Source organism: Bactrocera dorsalis, chromosome 3, assembly GCF_023373825.1.
Source record: "Bactrocera dorsalis isolate Fly_Bdor chromosome 3, ASM2337382v1, whole genome shotgun sequence".
In the NCBI taxonomy this organism is placed as follows: domain Eukaryota; kingdom Metazoa; phylum Arthropoda; class Insecta; order Diptera; family Tephritidae; genus Bactrocera; species Bactrocera dorsalis.
Genome location: NC_064305.1, coordinates 46,351,592 through 46,377,852, shown reverse-complemented (window position 1 = coordinate 46,377,852; position 26,261 = coordinate 46,351,592). Strand labels below are relative to the sequence as shown.

Here is a 26,261-nt window from a genome sequence, read left to right as displayed (position 1 = left end):
TGAGAAGTCCAGTCCGTACTACATGGAACATTTCCCGAGAAGTCCATGACACTGTTTACAAAGAAATATGCCATTTAATACAAGAGAATGTGACCAATCGCGGACGTTGTTATTTTCTAACTAATTTACATATAGAATATCTTCAAATGTTTAAAGATTTAACAGAAGGCTTGGACGCTACATCTATATTTACACCACACTATTTCGAGGAAAAGATTCGTAAGAAATTCACTAATAAAATCCAAATTTTAATATCAAATAAAAAAAAGTCGTCGCCCCCAAAGGTATTTCAGTAATTGATGATTCGTTATTTGGGCACCTAAAAGACCAAGATGATCTACAAGAAGCAGCTGCGATTTTACGAGCGGAAATTTGGAGTATGAAAACTAAACAATTACCTGACGATTTAAACAGTCAACGACTAATTAAAGGTGAATGCTCAACACCACTGATGATTTCTGAATTTTGTTCATCGATTCTCGGTGGTTACAACCGTAAACGACGGAATTGTGATAGTTTTCAACGTCACGTGAAATCTTTGTCACAGGACATTATTTATGTGACTCACAACGGTAACATCAAGACTTCCAAACATACTTGCTTAGGCATGGCACTAAAAAGTATGACAAGCAGTCGTAAATTCATAGATATAATTGAACCACCAATTGGAAGAAGGGAATAAAAGCCGGTTTTGACGAAATAGATTTTTACTCATATTAGCTCTTATCAATCGTGAAACTACGCATTAGGTTGAAAAAAGAAATAAAATTGTAATACTAGCGGCAAAAAAATGTAAGTTGGAAGAAGGGAATAAATCATGGATTTATTTCTTTCTTCCAACTAACAACCTTTTGTCAAACAATTAAAGATCATTTTAATTTGACATTTTTATTCACTTAAACCGTTAGTAATAACTGAATTTGATTGGCTGGTTAGCCGGCTGCTTAGATCACGTTTTTAGCGATGCTTGCGGAGGGCAAAATAGGAACAACACACTCATATGTTTTTTTTTGTACCCTCGTATCAATCAATCGTTTTGATAAAATATATCAATACTTTCCGGTGCGAGGACATTCCTGTTTTGCAATGTGATCGTAATTTTGGAACAGTCAAGAAACTTAATAGAAGAAAAGATAGAATATACGTCCCAGCTCAGTACAACAACTTGATTTCAGAAGCTAAAAGTAAGGGATTTTTGGTTGAAGCCATTAATAAAGAGACAACAAGAAAGCTTGCAAGTCCATAGATAAAAGTACATCTTTTAAAATATCAAAATATAAACAGTTTGAGTACAATAGTGGTAATAAAGGTTACTTAACCTGTTCCAAATTCATTGACGTTGAAAATTAAGAACTGCTCCTAAAATACCTGACGAAAAAGCATACCGGTCAAAACTGCCCATAAACGAAAAAAAGATGAATGATATGCGAAAAATCATACCATATATCCCTGAAGAGTATAAGATGTTTTATGATTTGATTTTGACTTGGCCCACAACCACATTGGATGGTGCTGATATAGATGAGGATTAATACAATATCTTTTCTATGGTAATAATATAATAAATGCTAACATTCTTTAATATTTGTGTCTTTATTTTCATAAATTGGAAAAAGGGAATAATTCCAAGAATTTCAAACTACCTTAACTTTTGTTTTTCTTTACATAAAATATTTTTTTTACAGCATATTATCGGCAACAATGTTTACTACATTTAATTTTAAGATATCATGTGTATTTGATCTATACGTTAAGATTAAATCAGTTTTTTCTAATTATCTCAGTTCGAACTTTTTGTAATTATTCCCTTCTTCCAATTGGTGGTTCAATTAATCGTTACGGTCATTGCATAAGTTACAGCGCTGTCGAGGAGCTAGAAACAGAAGCAACGTTTTCATCAGTTTCACGTACTGAAATATGTCCAGAAGTAATTAACAAAGAAGAAAATCTCATAGCTGGCATGGCATTTGATAATTATGACCGATTTGTTGATACTAAGACTGGAAAAGACACTCTCCATGATACAGTTGGGATAATGTATCAGAATATTGACTCCAAAGCCGACAATGGAGAAGAAGAAGAAGATGAAGATACTGGAAAGAGCAAACACAATAGATCTAGAAGACGATCTTTTGAGTCCATCTACTTTGAGTTACCACAGAGTGCTAAAAACTGAAAAAAAACTAGTAATATTCAAGCTGAAAGTGAGGAAGAAGTTAATATAATCGTGCACAAGAAACTTTATGATCGTATTGACACAGTTTGGATGCTAAGTCATGCTTTGGTATTGTCTAATACTCCTATGTGGACTGGTTTTAACAGTAAAATAGTGATAGACGATACTCCACAGCAATTGATTTCATATTTAACTCCGATTAATCAATCATCAACAAGCAACGCAGTCGTTTTGGCAACTATGCAACAGTGCATGAAAGCTTTGCAGGAGTTAAATCAAGATTACATGCAAGTGACTTACGATTTAGCGATTGCAAAAATTGCACTGCAAATCCCAGGTACAGAAGGTAAAACCTTCCAAAAATTATTTACACACCTGGGTGCTTTTCACATTATGATGACATATTTTAAGGCGATTGGAAAAGTAATTAACGATTGTGGTTTATCAACAATCATGTTTGAAAGCGAAATGCTTGCTAGTGGATCCGTTTCAAGTTTTATTGAAGGCAAACATTTCAATCGTTGTAAAAGATTACACCCAATAATGTCTTTCTTCTTCTTCTTAATTGGCGTAGACACCGCTTACGCGATTATAGCCGCGTTAACAACCGCGCGCCAGTCGTTTCTTCTTTTCGCTACGTGGCGCCAATTGGATATTCCAAGCGAAGCCAGGTCCTTCTCCACTTGGTCCTTCCAACGGAGTGGAGGTCTTCCTCTTCCTCTGCTTCCCCCGGCGGGTACTGCGTCGAATACTTTCAGAGCTAGAGTGTTTTCATCCATCCGGACAACATGACCTAGCCAGCGTAGCCGCTGTCTTTTAATTCGCTGAACTATGTCAATGTCGTCGTATATCTCGTACAGCTCATCGTTCCATCGAATGCGATATTCGCCGTGGCCAACGCGCAAAGGACCATAAATCTTTCGCAGAATTTTTCTCTCGAAAACTCGCAACGTCGACTCATCCGCTGTTGACATCGTCCAAGCCTCTGCACCATATAGCAGGACGGGAATTATGAGTGACTTATAGAGTTTGGTTTTTGTCTGTCGAGAGAGGACTTTGCTTTTCAATTGCCTACTCAGTCCGAAGTAGCACCTGTTGGCAAGAGTTATCCTGCGTTGGATTTCTAAGCCAAAATTGTTGGTGGTGTTTACGCTGGTTCCAAGATAGACGAAATTATCTACAACTTCAAAGTTATGACTGACAACAGTGACGTGTGTGCCAAGTCGCGAGTGCGACGACTGTTTGTTTGATGACAGGAGATATTTCGTCTTGCCCTCGTTCACTGCCAGACCCATTCGTTTTGCTTCCTTGTCCAGCCTGGAGAAAGCAGAACTAACGGCGCGGGTGTTGAGGCCGATGATATCAATATCAATAGCGCCCTCTTCAACTCTCGGTATCTATCCCATCCCGCACGTGTTGTGGTCGATCGTAACGTTGCGTGGTAGGCAGCCTGTTTTCTCTCCGCTGCGACACGGCACTCCTCGTCGTACCAGCTGTTCTTTTGCACTTTCCGAAAACCAATGGTTTCGGTTGCAGCTGTACGTAAGGAGTTTGAAATGCCGTCCCACAGTTCCTTTTTACCGAGTTGTTGATGAGTGCTCTCAGAGAGCAGGAGTGCAAGCCGAGTAGAAAAACGTTCGGCTGTCTGTTGTGATTGCAGCTTCTTGACGTCGAACCTTCCTTGTGTTTGTTGGCGTGCGTTTTTTGCTGCACAGAGGCGGGTGCGAATTTTGGCTGCAACAATATAGTGGTCCGAGTCGATGTTAGGACCTCGGAGCGCACGCACATCTAAAACACTGGAGACGTGTCTTCCGTCTATCACAACATGATCGATCTGGTTGGTGGTTTTTCGATCCGGAGACAGCCAGGTAGCTTGATGTATCTTCTTATGCTGGAATCTAGTACTACAGATAACCATATTTCGGGCCCCGGCGAAGTCGATCAGCCTCAACCCATTTGGGGATGTTTCGTCGTGGAGGCTGAATTTACCGACCGTAGTGCCAAAGATACCTTCTTTGCCCACCCTGGCGTTAAAGTCGCCAAGCACGATTTTGACATCGTGGCGGGGGCATCTCTCATAAGTGTGCTCCAAGCACTCATAAAAGGCATCTTTGGTCACATCGTCCTTCTCTTCCGTCGGGGCGTGGGCGCAAATCAGCGATATGTTGAAGAACCTCGCTTTGATGCGGATTGTGGTTAGACGTTCATTCACCGCAGTGAATGATAGTACTCGGCGACGGAGTCTCTCTCCCACCACGAATCCAACACCAAACTTGCGCTCCTTTATATGGCCACTGTAGTAAATGTCACAAGGACCTACTTGTCTCTGTCCTTGTCCCGTCCATCGCATTTCTTGGACGGTGGTGATGTCAGCCTTTATTTTCACGAGGACATCAACCAGCTAGGCAGCGGCACCTTCCCAATTAAGGGACCGGACATTCCAGGTGCATGCCCTCAATTCGTAGTCCTTATTTCGTTTGCCATGGTCGTCATCAAAAGGGGAGTCACTCATCCGAGGCTTGTTGTTCCTTTTCATTGGGAGTGTTTTTTTACGTGGCGTGTCCCAAACCCAGCGCACAACCCTATGCAGGGGATGTTTCGCCTTCTCACTTTAGCTCGCTTTCAATCGGATGTTCTTAGGCTACCCAGAGGATACTTGGTCAAAGACCGGAAGTCGTGAGCTGCTTGAGTCATATGCAAAAGAATCGTTTCTGGCCACTCCCAAGTGAATGACGATCAGAGAACTTTCCTCACTTGCGTGAACTTCTACACATGACTCCATCCTCCAATAATGTCTTAAGCACTACAAATAATGCATTTTAGATCTTTTCTCACATATTAAAATATTGAAATTTCTGAAGATATTATAGAAGAGATTGAACGATTACAGAATTGTAGTTACACACGTATTAGAAGAGTTAGGAATAACTAAAAAGCAAGATATTACAGCCACATAATGTTAAGAGAAGTTGTCAACAACTTGAAAAATTTATCAGCTCGTTCGATCAACATGTGAATCCCTTCATCGTTGATTTATCACCTGATCAACTATTTAACATTGGTTCCGGCAAAGTTGCGTCATCTCAAGTGGAAGAGTTTCTTTTAAATATCGAAAAAAATGATGAAGAGCTACGAACAATTTTCATATCGGAATGTACATCTGATCCGAAAAGATTTGAAAAAGACACCAATACACAACTTTTCAAGCTTACTTCTCAAAAAAAAAATCTGTAAGAATTGGAGGTAAGAAACAAGAGATTAAGTTACAGCGGGATTTGCTCGGACGTTTGTTAGGAATTTCAATGGACCATCAAATTGATGTTCTCATAATTTTAGCATATCCAATATTTCCTGCACCTCTTGCTTTATGTCATCTAGATGGTGGTTTCTGTAAAACTGACAAATCTGTACTTTTAAAATGTAGATGTAATTTTAATTGATGGATTTTTCATCCTACACTCAATGATGTCTACGGCATGAAGCATCATTCATTGATACACAGGCCTGAATAGGTACGGCCGTCAGATTTTGCAAAAGAATTGAAAACTACAAATTTTAAGGAAGCTCTGATAGATTTTTTTGGAAAACATTGGTTTAGTGAGGAAATTAAATCATTTTTAGGTAACCGACAAATACTTTTGAATTACTAAAATACCTTTGGGGGCGACGACTTTTTTTATTTGATATTAAAATTTGGATTTTATCAGTGAATTTCTTACGAATCGTTTCCTCGAAATAGTGTGGTGTAAATATAGATGTAGCGTCCGAGCCTTCTGTTAAATCTTTAAACATTTGAAGATATTCTTTATGTAAATACTCGTAAGTTATAAAATAACAACGTCCGCGATTGATCACATTCTTTTGCATTAAATGACATATTTCTTTGTAAACAGTGTCATTTTTCCTCGGGAAATGTGCCATGTAGTACGGACTGGACTTTTCAAAAGTGACCTCTTTCGATTCCTAAAATTTTGTCGACAAACATCGTGGTAATGTACTTCTGAGGAAAGAACACTTTGTAGTTTATTCAAAACTTCATTTTAAACTTCAGTATCAGGCTTTAAATTTAAGAGAACACTTTTTTCAAATTGATTTCTCTCAGAAATTCGTAAAGGTTCAATTTTGGACTGAAACTGTTTTTTTTTATTACAAAAAAAAACATACATCGATGTTTGCGGAAGCAACATTGTCGGAAGTTTGAACGGTTGATGATGTTGTTGGGACAGCAGATGGCTCTTCCTCCAACGGCTGATGAGCTTCAGCGTCCATTCCTTCGGTCTGCGGAAGGTTCACATCTTCTACTAGGGAATTATGTGCAATCACATCCTTAATTAAACTATCAGCTGACGTAGAAGGTTGCTCAATTGCAGATGAAATCTCACTGGGCTGTGGTGGAACCTTTTCTTTAACGTCTGTCAAAAAAAACTGCCTTTATAATGCAGTGAATAATTTATAACAAGTACTATGGTACGCAGAATCACAAAGTTCGTCCGGTAAAATAATATAATGATATTTTAACTTAAGAAGTTTCCGTAACCTCAAAATCTTTTTACATTTTGATAATGTCTCTGGTGAGAAAAGCTGTATTTTTTCAGCCTTTACAGTGTCACAAAAAACACACTTTAGTTTTTCTTCTTCACTCGACATTTCAGATAAATCAAATGAATAATAAACTTTAAAAGATTTGATAAATAACTTTAAAAATTCACAAAACACAAGGCACTCTATTTAGGTTCACACTGCACTGAAAACATCTGACAAAAACCGTTGAGATGAGAATACAACTTGGTAAAGATTATGCTATCTGCTGAAGTGAGTACTCAATAAAATCGTCTGCCGTGATTAAAATAGGTTTATAAGACCCTAATGAATAAAATTATTAATGGCAGATCTAGTCAAATAATTTTAAAATTTTATTTTTTTCAGCACTTTCAAAACCGTCTGCTGCAATGTTAGAGGCGCGATAATGGTCTGCCATTGTTGTTTTTCGATAATAATAATAATATATTGTAAAATTGCAAAACGGCAGACGAGGTCAAATACATTTAAATTTCACAAAAAAACGGTACCTGTCTTACCTGGGCGCGCGCCGCGTCCGCCACGCTAGGCTTAGTGAGTCCCCATGTCATGTACAATAAGTGTAGGGGCCTCACTGGACAAAAGCCTAGGTCTGGTCAAATAAATACTTGTCGCTTTTCACTGGCTCTTAGACTAACTGTTTGTTTGATGACAGACGATATTTCGTCTTGCCCTTGCTCACTGCCAGAGCCATTAACTTCGCTTCCCTATCCAGTCTGGATAAAGGTAGAACTCACGGCGCAGGTGTTGAGACCAAGGATATCAATATCACCGGCATATGCCAGCAGCTGTACAATCTTATAGAAGAGGTACTTTCTGTATTTAGTTTTACATCTGGCAGTATTGAGTTGAACAAGTCGCACGAAAGGGAGCCTTTTCTGAAACCACGTTTAGTATCGAACGGCTCGAAGAGGTTCTCCTCGATCCTGAAAGAGCTTTGGTACTGCTCAACATCTGTCTACACACCCTTATTATATTTGCGGGGATATTAAACTCAGACATAGTGGAATAAAGGCAGCGCTTTTTCGTGCTGTCAAAAGCAGCTTTGAAATCGATGAAGGGGTGATTGTTGTCGATTCTGCTTTCACTGGTCTTTTTCAAGATTTAGCGCATGGTGAATATCTGGTCGGTTGTTGATTTGCCAGGTCTAAAGCCAGACTGACAAGGTCCAATCAGTTTGTTGACGATGGGCTTTAATCTTTCACACAATACGCTCAATAGAACTTTATATGCGATATTAAAGAGGTTAATCCCACGGTAGTTGGCGCAGACTGTGGGGTCTCCTTTTTTATGAATTGGGCATAGCACACTTAAATTCCAATCGTTGGGCATGCTTTCGCATGCGTTGTGAGATCACTGCCATTCAACGGGCTGGAGAAGTGTTCCCTCCATAATTTAAGTATGCTCTGGGCATCGGTGGCTAGATCACCTTTGGGGGTTCTACAGGAGTATACTCCAGTCTTGAAACCTTTTGTAAGCCGAAGCAGTCGTAGAATTTTCGAGCATTACCCCTGTCGGACAGCTTATCAAGCTCTTCGAACTCACGAATTTCGGTCTCTTTCTTTTTTTGTCTTCAAATGCATCTCGCTTCCCTCTTCAACTCTCGGTATCTATCTCATCCCGCACGTGTTGTGGTCGATCGTAACGTTGCGAGGTAGGCAGCCTGTTTTCTCTCCGCTGCGACACGGCACTTCTCGTCATACCAGCTGTTCTTTTGCACTTTCCGAAAACCAATGGTTTCGGTTGCAGCTGTACGTAAGGAGTTTGAAATGCCGTCCCACAATTCCTTTTTACCGAGTTGTTGACGAGTGCTTTCAGAGAGCAGGAGTGCAAGCCGAGTAGAAAAACGTTCGGCTGTCTGTTGTGATTGCAGCTTCTCGACGTCGAACCTTCCTTTTGTTTTTTGGCGTGCGTTTTTTACTGCACAGAGGTGGGTGCGAATCTTGGCTGCAACAAGATGGTGGTCTGAGTCGATGTTAGGAGCTCGGAGCGCACGCATATCTAAAACACTGGTGACGTGCCTTCTGGCTATCACAACATGATCGATCTGGTTGGTGGTTTTTCGATCCGGAGACAGCCAGGTGGCTTGAGGAATTTTCTTATGCTGGAATCTAGTACAACAGATAACCATATTTCGGGCCCCGGCGAAGTCCATCAGCCTCAACCCATTTGGGGATGTTTCCTCGTGGAGGCTAAATTTGCCGACCGTCGTACCAAAGATACCTTCTTTGTTCACCCTGGCGTTAAAGCCGCCAATCTCGATTTTGATTTCGTGGCGGGGCAGCTCTCATAGGTGTGCTCCAAGTGCTTACAGAAGGTATCTTTGGTCACATCGTCCTTCTCTTCCGTCGGGGCGTGGGCGCAAATCAGCGATATGTTGAAGAACCTCGCCTTGAAGTGGATTGTGACTCACCGGAGTGAATGATAGTACTCGGCGACGATGTCTCTCTCCCACCATGAATCCCACACCGAACTTGCGCTCCTTTATATGGCCACCGTAGTAAATGCCAAAAGGACCTACTCGTCTTTGTCCTTGTCCTGTCAATCGCATTTCTTGGACGGCGGTGATGTCAGTCTTCACTCTAACGAGGACATCAACGAACTGGGCAGCGGCACCTTCTCAATTAAGGGACCGGACATTCCAGGTGCATGCCCTCAATTCGTAATCCTTATTTCGTTTTCCATGGTCGTTATCAAAAGGGGGGTCTCTCTTCCGAGGCTGGTTGTTAATATTCGCTGGGGTGTTTTTTTACGTGGCGGGTCCCAAACCCAGCGCACAATGTTTCGCCTTCTCACTTTAGCTCGCCTTCAAACGGATGTTGTTAGGTTACCCAGAGGATACTTGGTCAAAGACCCGAAGGCGTGAGCTGCTTAATCCAAAAATCACTTGCGTGAACTTCCACACTTGACTCCATCCTCCAATCGATGCAATTATTTAAAAGCTGCAGTAGCTGGTCACACGAAAGGCGGTTGAGTTGGGGCGTTGTTGTGGTGCAACTTCCAATCGGCTGCGATATCTTGTCGGAACGTTTAACAAGACGGCAACACTTCCCATATATCGCATTAATCAATGGATTTATTCATAGAACACTTTGTTAGTCTTTTTCCTGTTAGGATAAATAAAGTTTAAAGTATATGCTTACATTCCCGCTTCGATTCAGGTCTTGGAACAAAACATCACGCTATTTGCCAGTTACAAGTCGGAATGCTCGAACGAGTCAACGAAAAGTGGACTCAACGAATGAACCATCTGAGACGTAGTCGCGGCGAACATGTGAAGGAAATAACATTCAAAAAATAAATGTCGAAAAATGGTCTTGATAATAAATATTAAATTTCAGGTTTCCGTGTTTTTTCTTTAAAAAAGTGGGACACTTCAAAATGGACCACTCTTTACTTATTAAGTACCTATTTCTACGCAATACTACGGATTTTTGTAATCTTTTAGAAACAAATTTAAATTTGATCCCTAAGATTTCCTTTTCCGCTAGAGGGGCATAAGGCAGGGGTGACTACTAGAGTTTCAACTACTGCAGTGTTCTGTAACTGTCCAAGCAGAGATCAAAGCAATTAAAGAAAACCTTCTTGTTCTAACAAAGAGTGTGATTCTAACAAGAAATGTTATTGTATTACGGTTAGCAAAGCGGTTTTGAAATTTCTTATATCTCTTAAAGTTTCATCGAATAAAGTGGTAGATAGATAGATTATAACTAACATTCTATTGCACGATAAACATGCTTTAAGTTCCAGGACACAATGATTTTCCAGAGAACTGTGCAGTAAATGAAGGAGCCAGATCGACGCTACTCTACAAATAGGCTCCTATAAAGATGGCATGAAAGGAATATAAGGATATTTTCCACATTATTTAAAAATTTTATGTAAATATTTGATTAATAATTGAAATAAAAATTAAACAGTGAAGGCATTTATTAAACGGTGTTTTTGTTAAGTCTTACCTTTGAATAAAGGATTCGTTGTTACTCGTAGTCATATTATTTTCTTTTTATTGGTATTTTACTATTTCACTGAAATATAAAGAAAATTTATAATAAATACATATGGATATGTAAAGCTACATATATCTTATTTTATTCTTTTTTATTATTATCTTCTTTTTTGATAGATATAGACATAACAGACTTATAGACTTATATACATACATATATGTATATTATATACATGATCAGGATGACGAGACGAATTGAAATCCGCATGTATGTCTGTCCGTCTTCCTGTGCAAACTGTAACTTGTGTAAAAATTGGTATATCGTAATGAAACTGAAGTTCACCGTCAACAAACTGATTGGATTTTTATAGTTCACCATGCGCTAAATCTTAGAAAGGACCCGTGAAAAACGAGGTTTCAGACAAGGCGTGCGACTTCTTCAATCTTCTCTTGGAGAAAATAATTCGAGCTGTAAGTTCTGTTCTATCCGGACTGAATAGAGTGAACGAGCGCAAGGCGAAATATCTCCTGTCATCAAACAAACAGTCATCGCACTCATCGCTAGGCACTCACGTCACTGTTGACAGTCATAACTGCCAGTATTAACACCAACTACAACGTCAGCCTCAAAATCCAAATCTAGCCAACAGGTACTACTTCGGACGGGGTCCGCAATTGAGAAGTCCCCTCTCGACGAACAAAGACCAAACTCTACAAGTACCTCATCTATATGGTGCAGAGGCATGGACGGTGACAACATCTGATGAGTTGGCGCTACGAGTTTTCGCGAGAAAGTTTCGGCGGAAGATTTTTGGGCCTTTCCCCATTGAGCTGTACGTGATACGACGACATTGATATAGTTCAGCAAATTGAGAGACAGAAGCTATGCCGGCTAGGTCAAAGGTCGTCCGAATGGATGAAAACACTCCGGCTTTGAGAGTGTTCAACGCAGTACCCGCCAGGGGAAGCAAAGGAAGACTTCCACCCCGTTGGGAAGACCAGGTGGAGAAGGACCTGGCCACATATGATAAATGTCGATAATTCCAACAGGGTTCCCACATAGATGTTCTTATTTCGTTTCATAACGATAACGACAACAGGAATAGGGCCGAATATAACAGTTTAAAATTTTGGAAAAACTACTTTATCTGATATACTCGTACTTTTCTTGGAATAAGATAGCAGAAAAAACTTTCGGTAGCGTTAGTAGGATGGAATTTGACCACCATAACTGAAATTATGGACCAATTTATTTACTGCAAATGATCCAAATTGGAAAGGAACTCAAAAAAGCCGGTGCGATAAAGATGCTTTATAAAATTATTAATAACTTTTAGCAGAATGCAAAATTAAAATGCAAACTACGTTAGATGCTTTATGGACAAAAAGACAGAAAATTTTAAACTCTAAATAATCTGACTTATTTTTTGAAAGAAATAATTGTTTGGTTTTATTATTTCACCTTACCATCTTCTTTGATGGGACTACGCATTTAGCGGAGTCTTGTAGTGCCAAAAATATTTTAAATTATACTACATACAAATATAATGATTTTGGCTGTTTTAGCTAACCTTATGAATAATGAGTTATTCAGTATGTGAACAATGTCCAAACTAATACTCATTCCTTTAACAACCGCATCCGTTAGTTCACCTGACTTTAAACTGTTCAAATTCGTCGATATGCGATGTTTTACTGAAACTAAATGAACAAATGGAGGATGGAGTCATGTGTAGAAGTTCACGCAAGTGAGGAAAGTTCTCTCATCGCCATTCACTTGGGAGTGGCCAGAAACGATTCTTTTACATATGACTCTAGCAGCTCACGACTTCCGGTCTTTGACCAAGTATGCTCTGGGTAACCTAACAACATCCGTTTGAAGGCGAGCTAAAGTGAGAAGGCGAAACATACCCTGCATAGGGTTGTGCGCTGGGTTTGGGACCCGCCACGTAAAAAAACACCCCCAATGAAAAAGCAAACACAGCCTCGGATGAGAGACCCCCCTTTTGATGACGACCATGGCAAACGAAATAAGGACTGTGATTTGAGGGCATGCACCTGGAATGTCCGGTCCCTTAATTGGGAAGGTGCCGCTGCCCAGCTGGTTGATATCCTCGTTAGAGCGAAGGCTGACATCACCGCTTTCCGAGAAATGCGATGGACGGGACAAGGACAGATACGAGTAGGTCCTTGTGGCATTTACTACAGTGGCCATATAAAGGAGCGCAAGTTCGGCGTGGGATTCGTGGTGGGAGAGAGACTCCGTCGCCGAGTTCTATCATTCACTCCGGTGAATGAACGTCTAACCACAATCCGCATCAAAGCGAGGTTCTTCAACATTAGGGTGGGTCGATTCCGGAATTTTTTCGATTCGGTATTTCTAATAGTGCGGAAAAGTTGCCTTAGTACTTCCTGATTCCAATGCAACTTTTTGTTTTGAGATCGGATTGTATCTTCAACCCGAACCTCGGCCTTGAAATTTTGGAAATTCGCCTAAAATCGTGAAATTGTCTACCTAGCACCTGAAATACGCATCTCATGGCAAAATGTATAAAACAAAAGTTATTTGTCACGTTATTTGCTACCGAAATTGCGAAAAGGCGGCGCGCCACAGCGCAAGGTCAAAATTGTTGCAGCTCTCAGCTAACCTGTATTGGTCACCCAGAACCCACCGCGTGGAGGTAGCTGCTCTTCGGGTTCCTCCCAAGCCCAACCCAACCAACCAACCATATGTCAAGCTTGTTTTAGTCTGAATCTGTGTCAAATTTATTGATAAAATCAGATTTTGTACTAAACTTTGGCACTTGTTGCCTAGATTTCAGTGTAGAGCGTATGAAAAGATCACGAGATTGGGGGCCAATAACTTTAGAAGATGCCTCTGTCACCAGTTTGACGATTCTCTCGTCTGCCACGGTGTGAGAGGGGAATTTACTAAATTTCCATACCTCTGCAGTGTCTCCTGACAGCCCTTTTATGAGTTCTTCGTTAGAAACTGAACAAAGAACTGGTGGAACAGTCAAGGTAATAGTCTTCCAGTTAATCATATCGTAATAAGTATTAGCTTTGAAATTCAGCTTTGGCACTCTATTACACCTAACTCTTCCATTTATGGTGTCAGACTCTGCTTCTCTGGCTGCCAGAAGACGGTCAAGGGCCAACTTTCTGACTTCTATCCGTTCATCAGTCATCATACTAAGGAGAATGTTTTCTGGAAGAGCAAAGAAAGCATTCTGTTGAATGGATGAATCGACAACCTTGCCCAGTTTAGCGGGTAAGTATCTCGACCTTTGAATTGCAGCATAGAGATGGCGCGAGCCATCTTTGATTGAACTGTTGAATCTTATTGAGAACCACAAAGGTGAGTAAACTGTAAGTATGTACTTGACCAAAATCTTTATTTCCTTTGTTGGTTTGTCAGTAGAAATGTATAATCTCAGAATTCTATTTGCACAGGTGAGCCAGCGAGATTTGTACAAGTTACCTGGATGCATCGACGCTAAATCTGAGGAACATTGACCGGAAATAACAGCTTCTGATATTTTATAGAGATAAGCTTGGTCTGTGCTAAGTTGGGTCGGATTAATAACCTCAGAAGGTAATTGGCAGGATGGAAAACTTTCAAATTTGACAACAGGCAACTTCTCACAATAAGGGAGCAGTTTACCTATGTCGCCAGAGAATGTATTTGGACTCTTTGAGACACCATCTATGTGTTCGAATAGAGCACGGAATGGAAGTTCGTTGAAATGTAGAAGACAAACAACCCACTGTAATGGCCTACCTATTCTTTCTTCTAGTTTCCGAATGATTCCACCTTTCCAACCTGTGTTCGTGTTGGTGCCATCAGCACCGACAACTTCTAGATGTTCCACATCAACTGAATTGTCTTGTAAATGTTGCCATATAGCTTGCGTCTCATCCTCAGCTGACCCGGAAGGAGAAGTGACGTGGCCAAAGTAATGACAACCAGGTTCCGCTATAAGAGAAATATGTTTCTCTTTGACAGTGTCGCGGTAGTACTTTTCACCTTCGCTGACTTGTGTAAGTGTATTGTCTTTGCGGCCGTCAAAATACAGCCCATATACGGAGTCAATACTTTCGGTGTTCTGGAGCTTAACACCAACACTTTTTTTTGCCCGACTAATCTTGCATTTGTCAGTGACAAAGCTAGCCTGATCCTCTGTTATCAAACCTGCTTTTTTGACATCCAGAAAAGCCGATGAAACAATCAAGGCCGCTGCTCTATCACTTACTCCAAATCTTTGGGCAGCTAAAGCAGTGTGTTGTAATACTAGTGTGTTTTGTTTGGTTTTAGAGGATGGAAGAGAAAATTCATCATCACCATCGTTTTTCGAAGAATCAATGTGCGACGCGCCTACATTGTTGTCGTCTGTATGAGAGTCTGGCTGATCTGAATGGTCACGTGTTCTAGCTGATACTTTTCTGGTAAGTGTTGATGTTGAATGACGTTTTGAAAGCTTTTCTTTACGTTCATTTTTCTTTGTAATCTTTTTTGTTTCAGGTAGATCAACACTTCCAATGACCAATTCTTGTGGTTCTCTGGTCCAAGAGAAATGGTTGTTCATTGATAGGAACTTTTCTTTCCTTTGGACAAGTGCAAGAAGAAAAATAAATGCATTTACAAGCAGTGCCTCTCTTTTAGAGCTCAAACCTATTGGGTTCCTTAAAAACATTTTTTTAAGAGTCAGAAATTTCTTATGGTATGTGGTGAGCATTTGTACAACTCTGGTGTGTGAAACTATCGGAATAGATGACTTTTTGAAAGTATTTTCAACCTTTTTTGCAACTATTTCTGTAACCTCTTTACTCCTAGGTTCATAGTTGTCGCCTCGGAGTCGCCCTATACCAAATCTTTCAAACTGATAACACAAAAGAACATCCTGGTAAGTAGGTAACTGGGACTCAGAGAGATTGTACGGATATATGCCAAACACAGGACATTTCTGTCTAAATTTAAATTTAGATACAGACATTTTGAGTTCTGTGTTTTGTTGAGAGAATATAAGTGATAGCACCTGGCGAAATCAACGACAAGAGTGAAGGAACTCGATGAAAAAATATTTGTGTGGAGACCTATCCGAACGTGTCCTTTGGCGTAGGTGAATGAATGTGAGTGATAGCACTCGGCGAAATCAACGTCAAGAAGTGTGGCCGCAAGCCGATTTTCGCTCGTATCTCGGGAACGGTTCATCCTACGGCCATGATCACGTATACCATTTCGGTAGCAAATGACGTGACAAATAACTTTTGTTTTATACATTTTGCCATGAGATGCGTATTTCAGGTGCTAGGTAGACAATTTCACGACTTTAGGCGAATTTCCGAAATTTCAAGGCCGAGGTTCGGGTTGAAGATGCAATCCGATCTCAAAACAAAAAGTTGCATTGGAATCAGGAAGTACTAAGGCAACTTTTCCGCACTATTAGAAATACCGAATCGAAAAAATTCCGGAATCGACCCACCCTATTCAACATATCTCTGATTTGCGCCCACGCCCCAACGGAAGAGAAGGACGATGTGATCAAAGATGCCTTTTGTGAGTGCTTGGAGAGCACTTATGACAGATGCTCCGCCACGATTTCAAAATCGTGCTTGGCGACTTTAACGGGCAAAGAAGGTATCTTTGGCACTACGGTCGGTAATTTCAGCCTCCACGAGCAAACATCCCCAAAAGGGTTGAGGCTGATCGACTTCGCCGGGGCCCGAAATATGATTATCTGTAGTACTAGATTCCAGCATAAGAAGATACATCAAGCTACCTGGCTGTCTCCGGATCGAAAAACCACCAACCAGATCGATCATGTTGAGATAGACGGAAGACACGTCTCCAGTGTTTTAGATGTGCGTGCGCTCCGAGGTCCTAACATCGACTCGGACCACTATCTTGTTGCAGCCAAGATCCGCACCCGCCTCTGTGCAGCAAAAACCGCACGCCAAAAAACAAAAGGAAGGTTCGACGTCGAGAAGCTGAAATCACAACAGACAGCCGAAGGATTTTCTACTCGGCTTGCACTCCTGCTCTCTGAGAGCACTCGTCAACCTCGCAATGTTACGATCGACCACAACACGTGCGGGATGAGATAGATACCGAGAGTTGAAGAGGTAAGCGAGACGCGTTTGCAGACAAAAAAAGAAAGAGGCCGAAATGCGTGAGTACGAAGAGCTTGATAAGCTGTCCGACAGGGGTAATGCTCGAAAATTCTACGACTGCTTCGGCTTACAGAAGGTTTCAAGACTGGAGCATACTCTTGTTGAACCCCCAAAGGTGATCTAGCCACCGATGCTCAGAGCATACTTAAATTATGGACGGAACACTTCTCCAGCCTGCTGAATGGCAGTGTACTCACAACGCCAGGAGAAGGCGAACCCGATTCCCCAATCAATGACCATGGAGCAGACGTTCCATTACCCGACCATGAAGAAGTTCGAATAGCAATTGAATGCCTGAAGAACAACAAAGCGGCAGGGGCCGACGGATTGCCGGCCGAGCTATTCAAAAACGGCGGCGAAGAGCTGATAAGGAGCATGCATCAGCTTCTTTATAAAATATGGTCGGACGAAAGCCCAACGATTGGAATTTAAGTGTGCTATGTCCAATTCATAAAAAAGGAGACCCCACAATCTGCGCCAACTACCGTGGGATTAGCCTCCTCGCATATAAAGTTCTATCGAGCGTATTGTGTGAAAGATTAAAGCCCATCGTCAAAAAACTGATTGGACCTTATCAGTGTGGCTTTAGACCTGGCAAATCAACAACCGACCAGATATTCACATGCGCCAAATCTTGGAAAAGACCAGTGAAAGGAGAATCGACGCACACCACCTCTTCGTCGATTTCAAAGCTGCTTTCGACAACACAAAAGAGAGCTGCCTTTATGCCGCGATGTCTGAATTTGGTATCACCGCTAAACTAATACGGCTGTGTAAGCCGACGTTGAGCAACACGAAAAGCTCCGTCAGAAACGGGAAGGACATCTCCGAGGCGTTCGATACGAAACGAGGTTTCAGACAAGGCGATTCCCTATCGTGCGACTTTTCCAACCTGCTTCTGGAGAAAATAATTCGAGCTGCAGGACTAAATAGAGAAGGTACCATCTCCTATAAGAGCGTATGCCGATGATACTGATATCAAACTGATTGAACCTTGAAAGGAGAATCGACACACAACACCTTTTCATCGATTTCAAAGCTGCTTTTGTCAGGACGAAAATGAGCTGCCTTTATTTCGCGATGCCTGAATTTGGTATCCCCGCAAAACTAATACGGCTAATACGGCTTGAACCTTAAAAATGTAAAACGGTGTGCTTTTCCCGTAGATCTATAGGCCCTACTTCATACGTAATGAGTAAAAACACGTCAAGTGGACCCTTCATTTTCCACTTGATCATCGAATTTGAATGTGAGCATTTTTTCATAAAGTAGTCACCATGAACAAATAATCCCCCGCCCAGTTTTTTTAAATTTTAATTTTAACAACAATTTTTTTAATTGGAAATTTTTACTACTTTTTTTTAAATTAATAACTAAAAAACTATTGGTGATTTTTTTATAAAATTTTCAGGAGTTATAGCTCACTACTGTTACTTTCAGAAAATATGCATGAATTTTAATTATTTTTATTATTTCATATTGTTTATTAACTTTTAAGTTAACAAATGAACACTTTAATGACTTCTCCCTCAAAAACTAAAATTTCTTTTTTTCAGTATTTTGCAACAAACATTCAAGTACCGAAATCCGCGAAAAAATTTGACTGATCGCAATTAGATGAAGCAAAAAAGAAATTTAAGAGCGCTGCCGGTATAGCGCTCTGCCGCGTATCATTAACTTACATTTAGATTTACTCCGTAATTTTAAGAAAGGAATAATAGCTAATATTTTAATTAAAAATATCGTTATTTTATGGTTAATTTTATTTAAACAAATGACAGAGATAATAAATCTTATATCATTGACTTACCTTTAGATTTACTCCGTAATTATAAGAAAGGAATAATAGTTTATGTTTTAATTAAAAATATCGTTATTTTATGGTTAATTTTATTTAAACAAATGACAGAGATAATAAATTATATATTTTTTTTTATAAATAAACAACAAAGAAGTTAAATAATTTTTAAATTAATTTTATAACTCATACTTATTGCTTTATTTCTTTTCTTTTAAACTTTATTGGTGACGATTTTTGGGCTTTATTTGTTCATGGTGACTACTTTATGAAAAAATACTCACATTCAAATTCGAGGATCAAGTGGAAAATGAGGGGTCCACTTGACGTGTTTTTACTAAGCTATGAGTCAATTTCTTTGGAGAATTCGATAATTTCATCGACCTCTGCTTTTAGTATGCTCGAAAAACTTCCCATAGGTATGGAAGGTTTGATACATGGCCCTGCGACTCTTGTATCAATTCTCTTCAACGTTTTCAAGCTGTCGCACATAGGAGATTTTGGTTTCAAAATCGGGACAAAATTATTTAAAGTGATTTTATGAATGAAAATTAATAAAAATGGATGATTGAATCTAATAATGCAATATATTAAAATAAAACAAGTAAGGAAGCGGTAAGTGCAGGTGCAACCGAACCTTTTATGTTGAATATATTTGAGTACGTGGTAGTATCGACCAGATTTTATCTATTTTTTCTCATCCCACATATTACTAATATGCCACATACTCAAAAAATACATACAATACAAGGTCGAGTTTTCGCGCAATTGTATCTATTTTCTGTGCAAAGATACACTGTTATGAACAAAACATGTTCTGCCATTTTCAGTGAGATTACTCAAATATTGGCGGATATATCCAGCATAAAGTGACCTAGAAGTTCGAAAATCTTTATATTAGGTATATAGGGGGCTCAGGGAAGTATTAGAACGATTCAAGCCATTTTTGATACAAAGAAATATTATTGTCAGAAAAGGTTCTGTGTGAATTTCAATTTCATATATAACGCATTGAATGATATTTTCTGTCAAAAGACAACCATAGGTACAGGGGTTACAAATTCGGTATATTATGGCTTGAAAAGTTTTGGTTGGATTTGAACAATTTTAGGTCAAAAGGTGGCATACTTTAAGGGAATTATTACCGTAATTTTATTCCATTATATTAATTAGAATAATTTAGCATAATTTCGGTATTTAATTAAAAAAAATATATATAAAGGCAGTACTCATTTTATTTAAGTGACCAGCCTAATTAAATGTGCATTTTTATAAAGCAGGGGAAATATGGGGAAAAAGTTTAAGTTTATATGTTAAGTAGAAACCCTGTAGTTTAGTAAAAAATAAATTTAAAACTCGACCTCTCTCTACAGTATATCACATTTGTTTTTACGAAAAAAAGAATACATTAACTAAACTAATCTTTTATTATTAAAATTAAATACATACCATGTTGTTCAGAGTCCATAACAAATATTTTCCAGAATTCACTTCACGCAATACAAAACACCAGTTGCAATTTCGAGAATAACAGAGAATATGGAGAATAAGGACGTGCGAACTGAATGAAGTCCAGGTTCCGACTACTTTTGTGACAATGTAGAGGGCTGGAGGTCAATCATTTAATCGGTTTATTGAAATATGGTTACTTAGATACTAAAAAAAATCAATTTTTAGTAGCATCGCTGTAGTTTGTAATTTTCAATACTTATCCGGGCTTTGAAAGAAAATGCTCTTATGTATGTCTATGTACCACTTGATTGTACTTGGTATACTTCTTCTTCTTTACTGGCGTAGACACCGCTTACGCGATTATAGCCGAGTCAACAACAGCGCGCCAATCGTTTCTTCTCTTCGCTACGTGGCGCCAATTGGATATTCCAACCGAGGCCAGGTCCTTCTCCACTTGGTCCTTCCACCTCCGAGTGGAGGTCTTCCTCTTCCTCTGCTTCCCGCGGCGGGTACTGCGTCGAATACTTTCAGAGCTGGAGTGTTTTCATCCATCCGGGCAACATGACCTAGCCAGCGTAGCCGCTGTCTTTTAATTCGCTGAACTATGTCAATGTCGTCGTATATCTCGTACAGCTCATCGTTCCATCGAATGCGATATTCGCCGTGGCCAACGGGCAAAGGACCATAAATCTTTCGCAGAACTTTTCTCTCGAAAACTCGCAACGCCGACCCATCGGTTGTTGTCATCGTCCAAGCCTCTGCACCATATAGCAGGACGGGAATTATGAGCGACTTATAGAGTTTGGCTTTTGTTCGTCGAGAGAGGACTTTACTTTTCAATTGCCTACTCAGTCCGAAGCAGCACCCGTTGGCAAGAGTAATCCTGCGTTAGATTTCCAGGCTGACATTGTTGGTGATGTTTACGCTGGTTCCAAGATAGACGAAATTATCTACAACTTCAAAGTTATGACTGTCAACAGTGACGTGAGAGCCAAGTCGGGAGTGCGACGACTTTTTATTTGATGACAGGAGATATTTCGTCTTGCTCTCGTTCACTGCCTGACCCATTTTCGTTGCTTCCTTGTTCAGTCTGGAGAAAGCAGAACTAACGGCGCGGGTGTTGAGGCTGATGATATCAATATCATCGGCATACGCCAGCAGCTGTACACTCTTATAAAAGATTGTACCTGCTCGATTAAGTCCTGCAGCTCGAATAATTTTCTCCAGCAGCAGATTGAAGAACTCGCACGATAGGGAATCGCCTTGTCTGAAAACTCGTTCAGTATCGAACGGCTCGGAGAGGTCCTTCCACATGCTGACGGAGCTTTTTGTGCTGCTCAACGTCAGTTTACACAGCCGTATTAGTTTTGCGGGGATATCAAATTCAGACATCGCGGCATAAAGGCAGCTCCTTTTCGTGTTGTCGAAAGCAGCTTTGAAATCGACGAATAGGTGTTGAGTGTCGATTCTCCTTTCACGGTCTTTTCCAAGATTTGGCGTATGGTGAATATCTGGTCGGTTATTGATTTACCAGGTCTGAAGCCACACTGATAAGGTCCAATCAGTTTGTTGACGGTGGGCTTTAATCTTCCACACAATACGCTCGATAGAACCTTATACGCGATGTTGAGGAGGCTTATCCCACGGTAGTTGGCGAGGATTGTGGGGTCTCCCTTTTTGTGGATTGGGCATAGCACACTTAAATTCCAATCGGTGGGCATGCTTATGTCCGACCATATTCTACAAAGAAGCTGATGCATGCTCCTTATCAGTTCTACACCGCCGTATGCTCCGGTTTTGAAATCTTCTGTAAGCCGCGGAATTTTTCCGTAGAATTTTCGAGCATCACCCCTAGCTTATCAAGCTCTTCGTACTCACCCATTTTGGCCTCTTTATTTTTCTATCTGCAAATACGTCTCGCTTCCCTCTTCGACTCTCGGTATCTATCTCATCCCGCACGTGTTGTGGTCGATCGTAACGTTGCGAGGTAGGCAGCCTGTTTTCTCTCCGCTGCGACACGGCACTCCTCGTCGTACCAGCTGTTCTTTTGCACTTTCCGAAAACCAATGGTTTCGGTTGCAGCTGTACGTAAGGAGTTTGAAATGCCGTCCCACAGTTCCCTTATACCGAGTTGTTGACGAGTGCTCTCAGAGAGCAGGAGTGCAAGCCGAGTGGAAAATCTTTCGGCTGTCTGTTGTGATTGCAGCTTCTCGACGTCGAACCTTCCTTGTGGTTGTTGGCGTGCGTTTTTTGCTGCACAGAGGCGGGTGTTGTTGAAGAACCTCGCTTTGATGCGGATTGTGGCTAGACGTTCATTCTACGGGGGTTAATGATAGTACTCGGCGACGGAGTCTCTCTCCCACCACGAATCCAACACCAAACTTGCGCTCCTTTATATGGCCACTGGACCTACTCGTCTCTGTCCTTGTCCCGTCCATCGTATTTCTTGGACGGCGGTGATGTCAGCCTTTATCTTTACGAGGACATCTACCAGCTGGGCAGCGGCACCTTCCCAATTAAGGGACCGGACATTCCAGGTGCATGCCCTCAAATCGTAGTCCTTATTTCGTTTGCCATGGTCGTCATCAAAAGGGGGGGTCTCTCATCCGAGGCTGTGTTTGCTTTTTCATTGGGGGTGTTTTTTTACGTGGCGGGTCCCAAACCCAGCGCACAACCCTAAGTAGGGGATATTTCGCCTTCTCACTTTAGCTCGCCTTCAAACGGATGTTCTTAGGCTACCCAGAGGTCACTTGGTCAAAGACCGGAAGTCGTGAGCTGCTTGAGTCATATGTAAAAGAATCGTTTCTGGCCACTCCCAAGTAAATGGCGATCAGAGAACTTTCCTCACTTGCGTGAACTTCTACACATGACTCCATCCAAACACTTGATAATCTTTGGTTGCAGCCCCAAGATTTACCAGCTAATCGAATGCATTCCCTTAGTACTATTCAAAACAGATGGGATATTATTTCACCCTGAGGCTAGCTTCTTATAGTGCTGAGCCGAATCCTAGTATCACCTACTGTGGTTTCAGCTGTGCTCTAGCCTCTAGCCAGAGCCTTGTACAGCCTAGCTGAAGTTCCTAAAGCTTTTCTGTTTTGCAGACCTAATATACTTGTTATAGAATGTTAGGTTGCATTTATACCCCTCACAGTTTCCCGTACATTAAGCGTTATAGAAGAAAGTCCTTGGTGATCAAGAAAACTTTCAGATCTTAGAAAAAGATACGCTAGGGACTTCGAAGGTTTCTGCAGTCGCAGCCTGCCTGCCCAGTGTGCTTGTGCTCGGGTCAGTAGCATTGACTCATCGACTCTAGAAAGGTTAAAGAAACATCGTCATGCTATCATATTTCGCAGACTTTTGGGCCTTTCCCGCCAATTATCTTGGGAGCGATCTCCCTCGGCCAGATAGCGGACCTCTTGTCCTTGTAGTCTACCTGCAGCATGAATCCTCTAAAATGAACCGTATGGAATGACGCTGCGTATCCAGATCCTCTGAATATCTCTTCCATGAGGAGATCCTTGAGCACGGTAAGCTTCTCCAACACCAGCGTGTCCGACGGGTAGTTGAGAGGTAGCACTTGGTGCGGAGGGTTGGCTTCCGGCCATCTGTGCGTTGTTGCCTCTCTGCCTTTTAGAAATAGATGGCTTCTATGGTGTTATTTTCCCGCTTTTCTGTTTCGTGGTTTCGGTTTCTCTTGCCCCTCTCACCCCTTGCCTGACGATCAGTTGCGTTAACCGGGCAGTGGCTCCAAGCCCCGCTACTTCGTGTACCAAGGACATGGATTTGCACCGTTACGCTTCTGCAGGGGAGCCACTGCGTCATCTAACCTTGTTTCGCCCTAGTTTTTCTACTAGCTCTGGCATCACTCTGGATAATCATGCCCCCAGGACTATCGGCTGGGGATAGAAGGAGCATTCGGCCCCCCTTTTTTTGATGTATTCTTAACTATATTCTGACAAAACGATGTTTAATTTTTCACTCTCTTTTTTCCTTCGCAAATATAACGCAGTGTCATAATGTTGTCATTATTTACCAAACATTTAATTATTGAAAGATGGGTAGTTGCCGCATGCTGGGACACAACTTTCTAAAATTCTTCTAAAAATAGTGAAATAGCCTACATATCTTAGCAAAAAAATGTTACTGGCTTGAATTGTTGCAATGCTAAAAAGCAAACAAAGCCCAGTTGCATTATAAACGGTTAAATAAATTTGCATAAAAATATGAATGTTTCTATTTCCGGTTAAGTTCGTATCCCTTGTTTGCTATAATGCATCACCTAATAGGTTTAGCTATTTGATCATGGGAACTAATTTTTACAGCGGTACACTTTAATTTCAATTTAATTTAATTTTTTGTTTTCGGCTTTGTACGAACTTTAAGGGTAATAATATGCTGATCCAATAATTTGAAAAAAGCCCGGGGTTTTAGGGGTTGCTCAAGTATTAAGAAACACATTTCTTTGCAGGTTGTCAGTCTTCGACATCATGACTTAGTTTTCAAAACAAAATTAAGCATTACATTTGTATAAGTAGACACCTCCATTTATTTTCAACAAGCCACTTGACGATTGTCATTTCAATATATGAAAAATTTTATCAATGAACAATGGGACAAATTGGGCTGCTGTAATCCCAGCAGGAGGATTCAAGAATCTATATGGTAACAAGTAAGGAAGGGCTAAGTTCGGATGTCACCGAACATTTTATACTCTCGCATGATAAAGTGATAATCGAGATTCTGAGAGATTTACCGATATTTTCGGTGAAAAATTAGGTTAGGTTAGGCACTGAGTTCTTTGTGTTCGATATCAGGGACCTTGAAAAGTTATAGTCCGATCACGACAATTTCTCCAAAAGGGATACCTCAGATCAAATACCGTATTTGTGTAAAGTTTTATTCCGCTATCAGCATTGGTTCCTAATGTATATATTATACAGAGAAGGCATCAGGTGGAATTCAAAAGGCTTGATTATAAACCGATTTCATCCATATTTCGTACATGACATCAGGGTATTAAGAAAATATTATATACCGAATTTCATTGAAATCGGTCGAACTTAATGTAATATGAAATACGTGTACCAAGTTTCATCATGATCATGACGGACGGACAGACCGACATCTGGATTTCAACTCTACTCGTCACCTTGATCACTTTGGTATATATAACCCTATATATACTCTTTTAGTTTTAGGACTTAAAAACAATCGTTATGTGAACAAAACTATAATACTGTTGCAATTTTACTGCTTACAAGTTTACTTTGCTAGGTTCGTACCTCTGGATTGACAAATAAAACCAAAAAACCCGTTTAATTCAATTCAACAACTCTTTATTTCGCGATTTGTCTTCACTACAAGAATTTACTCTTGGCACTGGATGATTACGTTGGCGCTGCCACGGCTTATATAGCCACGCACTCCTCGCTGACGCCAAGGTGTCCTTCTAGAATATTGCGTATGGCAATTATAAGAACATAATGCTATAAGGCGCCAAATGCAGCTTTTGTTTAAGTAGACAAGCAGACAGCTGCGCCGCCAAATGCAGCGCGGCGCCCAATGTTTATAATAAGGGATGCATATAGCAATACAAATACCAAACTTAATACTACTTTTGTAACACTGCCCTCCATTTAAGCCTAATCGTCCCGATTAGGCACAAATCCTCTTGAACCAAATGGGGCGAGCCTCTCCAAATGTACTACTTTCATTTTACATCGTGCTTTTCCATTTCTTTGTATGCGGTATACCACGTCATTAAGTCGTTTCATCACCATATAGGGCCCTTCCCAGGCTGTCTGCAATTTCGGGGACAGGCCCTTCGTTCGAAGTGGATTGTACAACAGGACCAGATCACCTTCTTCAAAACCTTTTGAATTTGCCGCTCGATCAAACCGATCCTTCATCTTATTGCTCACCAGATGCGTGTGCTGTTTTACCATTAGATGCAATTCATTCATTTTTTCCTTTAAGGCAGAGCAATAATCTCCATTATTTCTTACAGCTGTAGGATTCGTTCCAAACTTAAGATCAGCAGGGAGTCGCAGATCAGATCCGAAAACAATCTTTGCTGGCGTGTAACCAGTTGTCTCGTGCTTCGTTGAACGATACGCCAGCAGGAACATCTGGAT

General features: G+C 40.7%; 1 protein-coding gene across 11 annotated transcripts in view; it reads right to left on the bottom strand.

The window, feature by feature from the left end:
• The window catches only part of LOC105233792 (oxysterol-binding protein-related protein 1), a 386,119-nt gene that overhangs the window by 337,793 nt on the left and 22,065 nt on the right, over positions 1 to 26,261 (bottom strand). For 9 of the 11 annotated variants that reach the window (XR_007422136.1, XR_007422135.1, XM_049451343.1 and 6 more), the window contains one exon: positions 10,714 to 10,782. The exons of 1 other annotated variant lie outside the window; for it this stretch is intronic. Coding sequence is in view for 8 of the 10 variants with exons in the window: in XM_049451343.1 (XP_049307300.1) it covers positions 10,714 to 10,748 (35 nt within the window). In the remaining 2 variants the exon portion in view is untranslated. Of the gene's footprint in view, positions 1 to 10,713; positions 10,783 to 20,121; positions 20,260 to 26,261 lie in introns of those variants that run through there. One more of the 11 variants, XM_049451339.1, reaches the window with a different exon arrangement.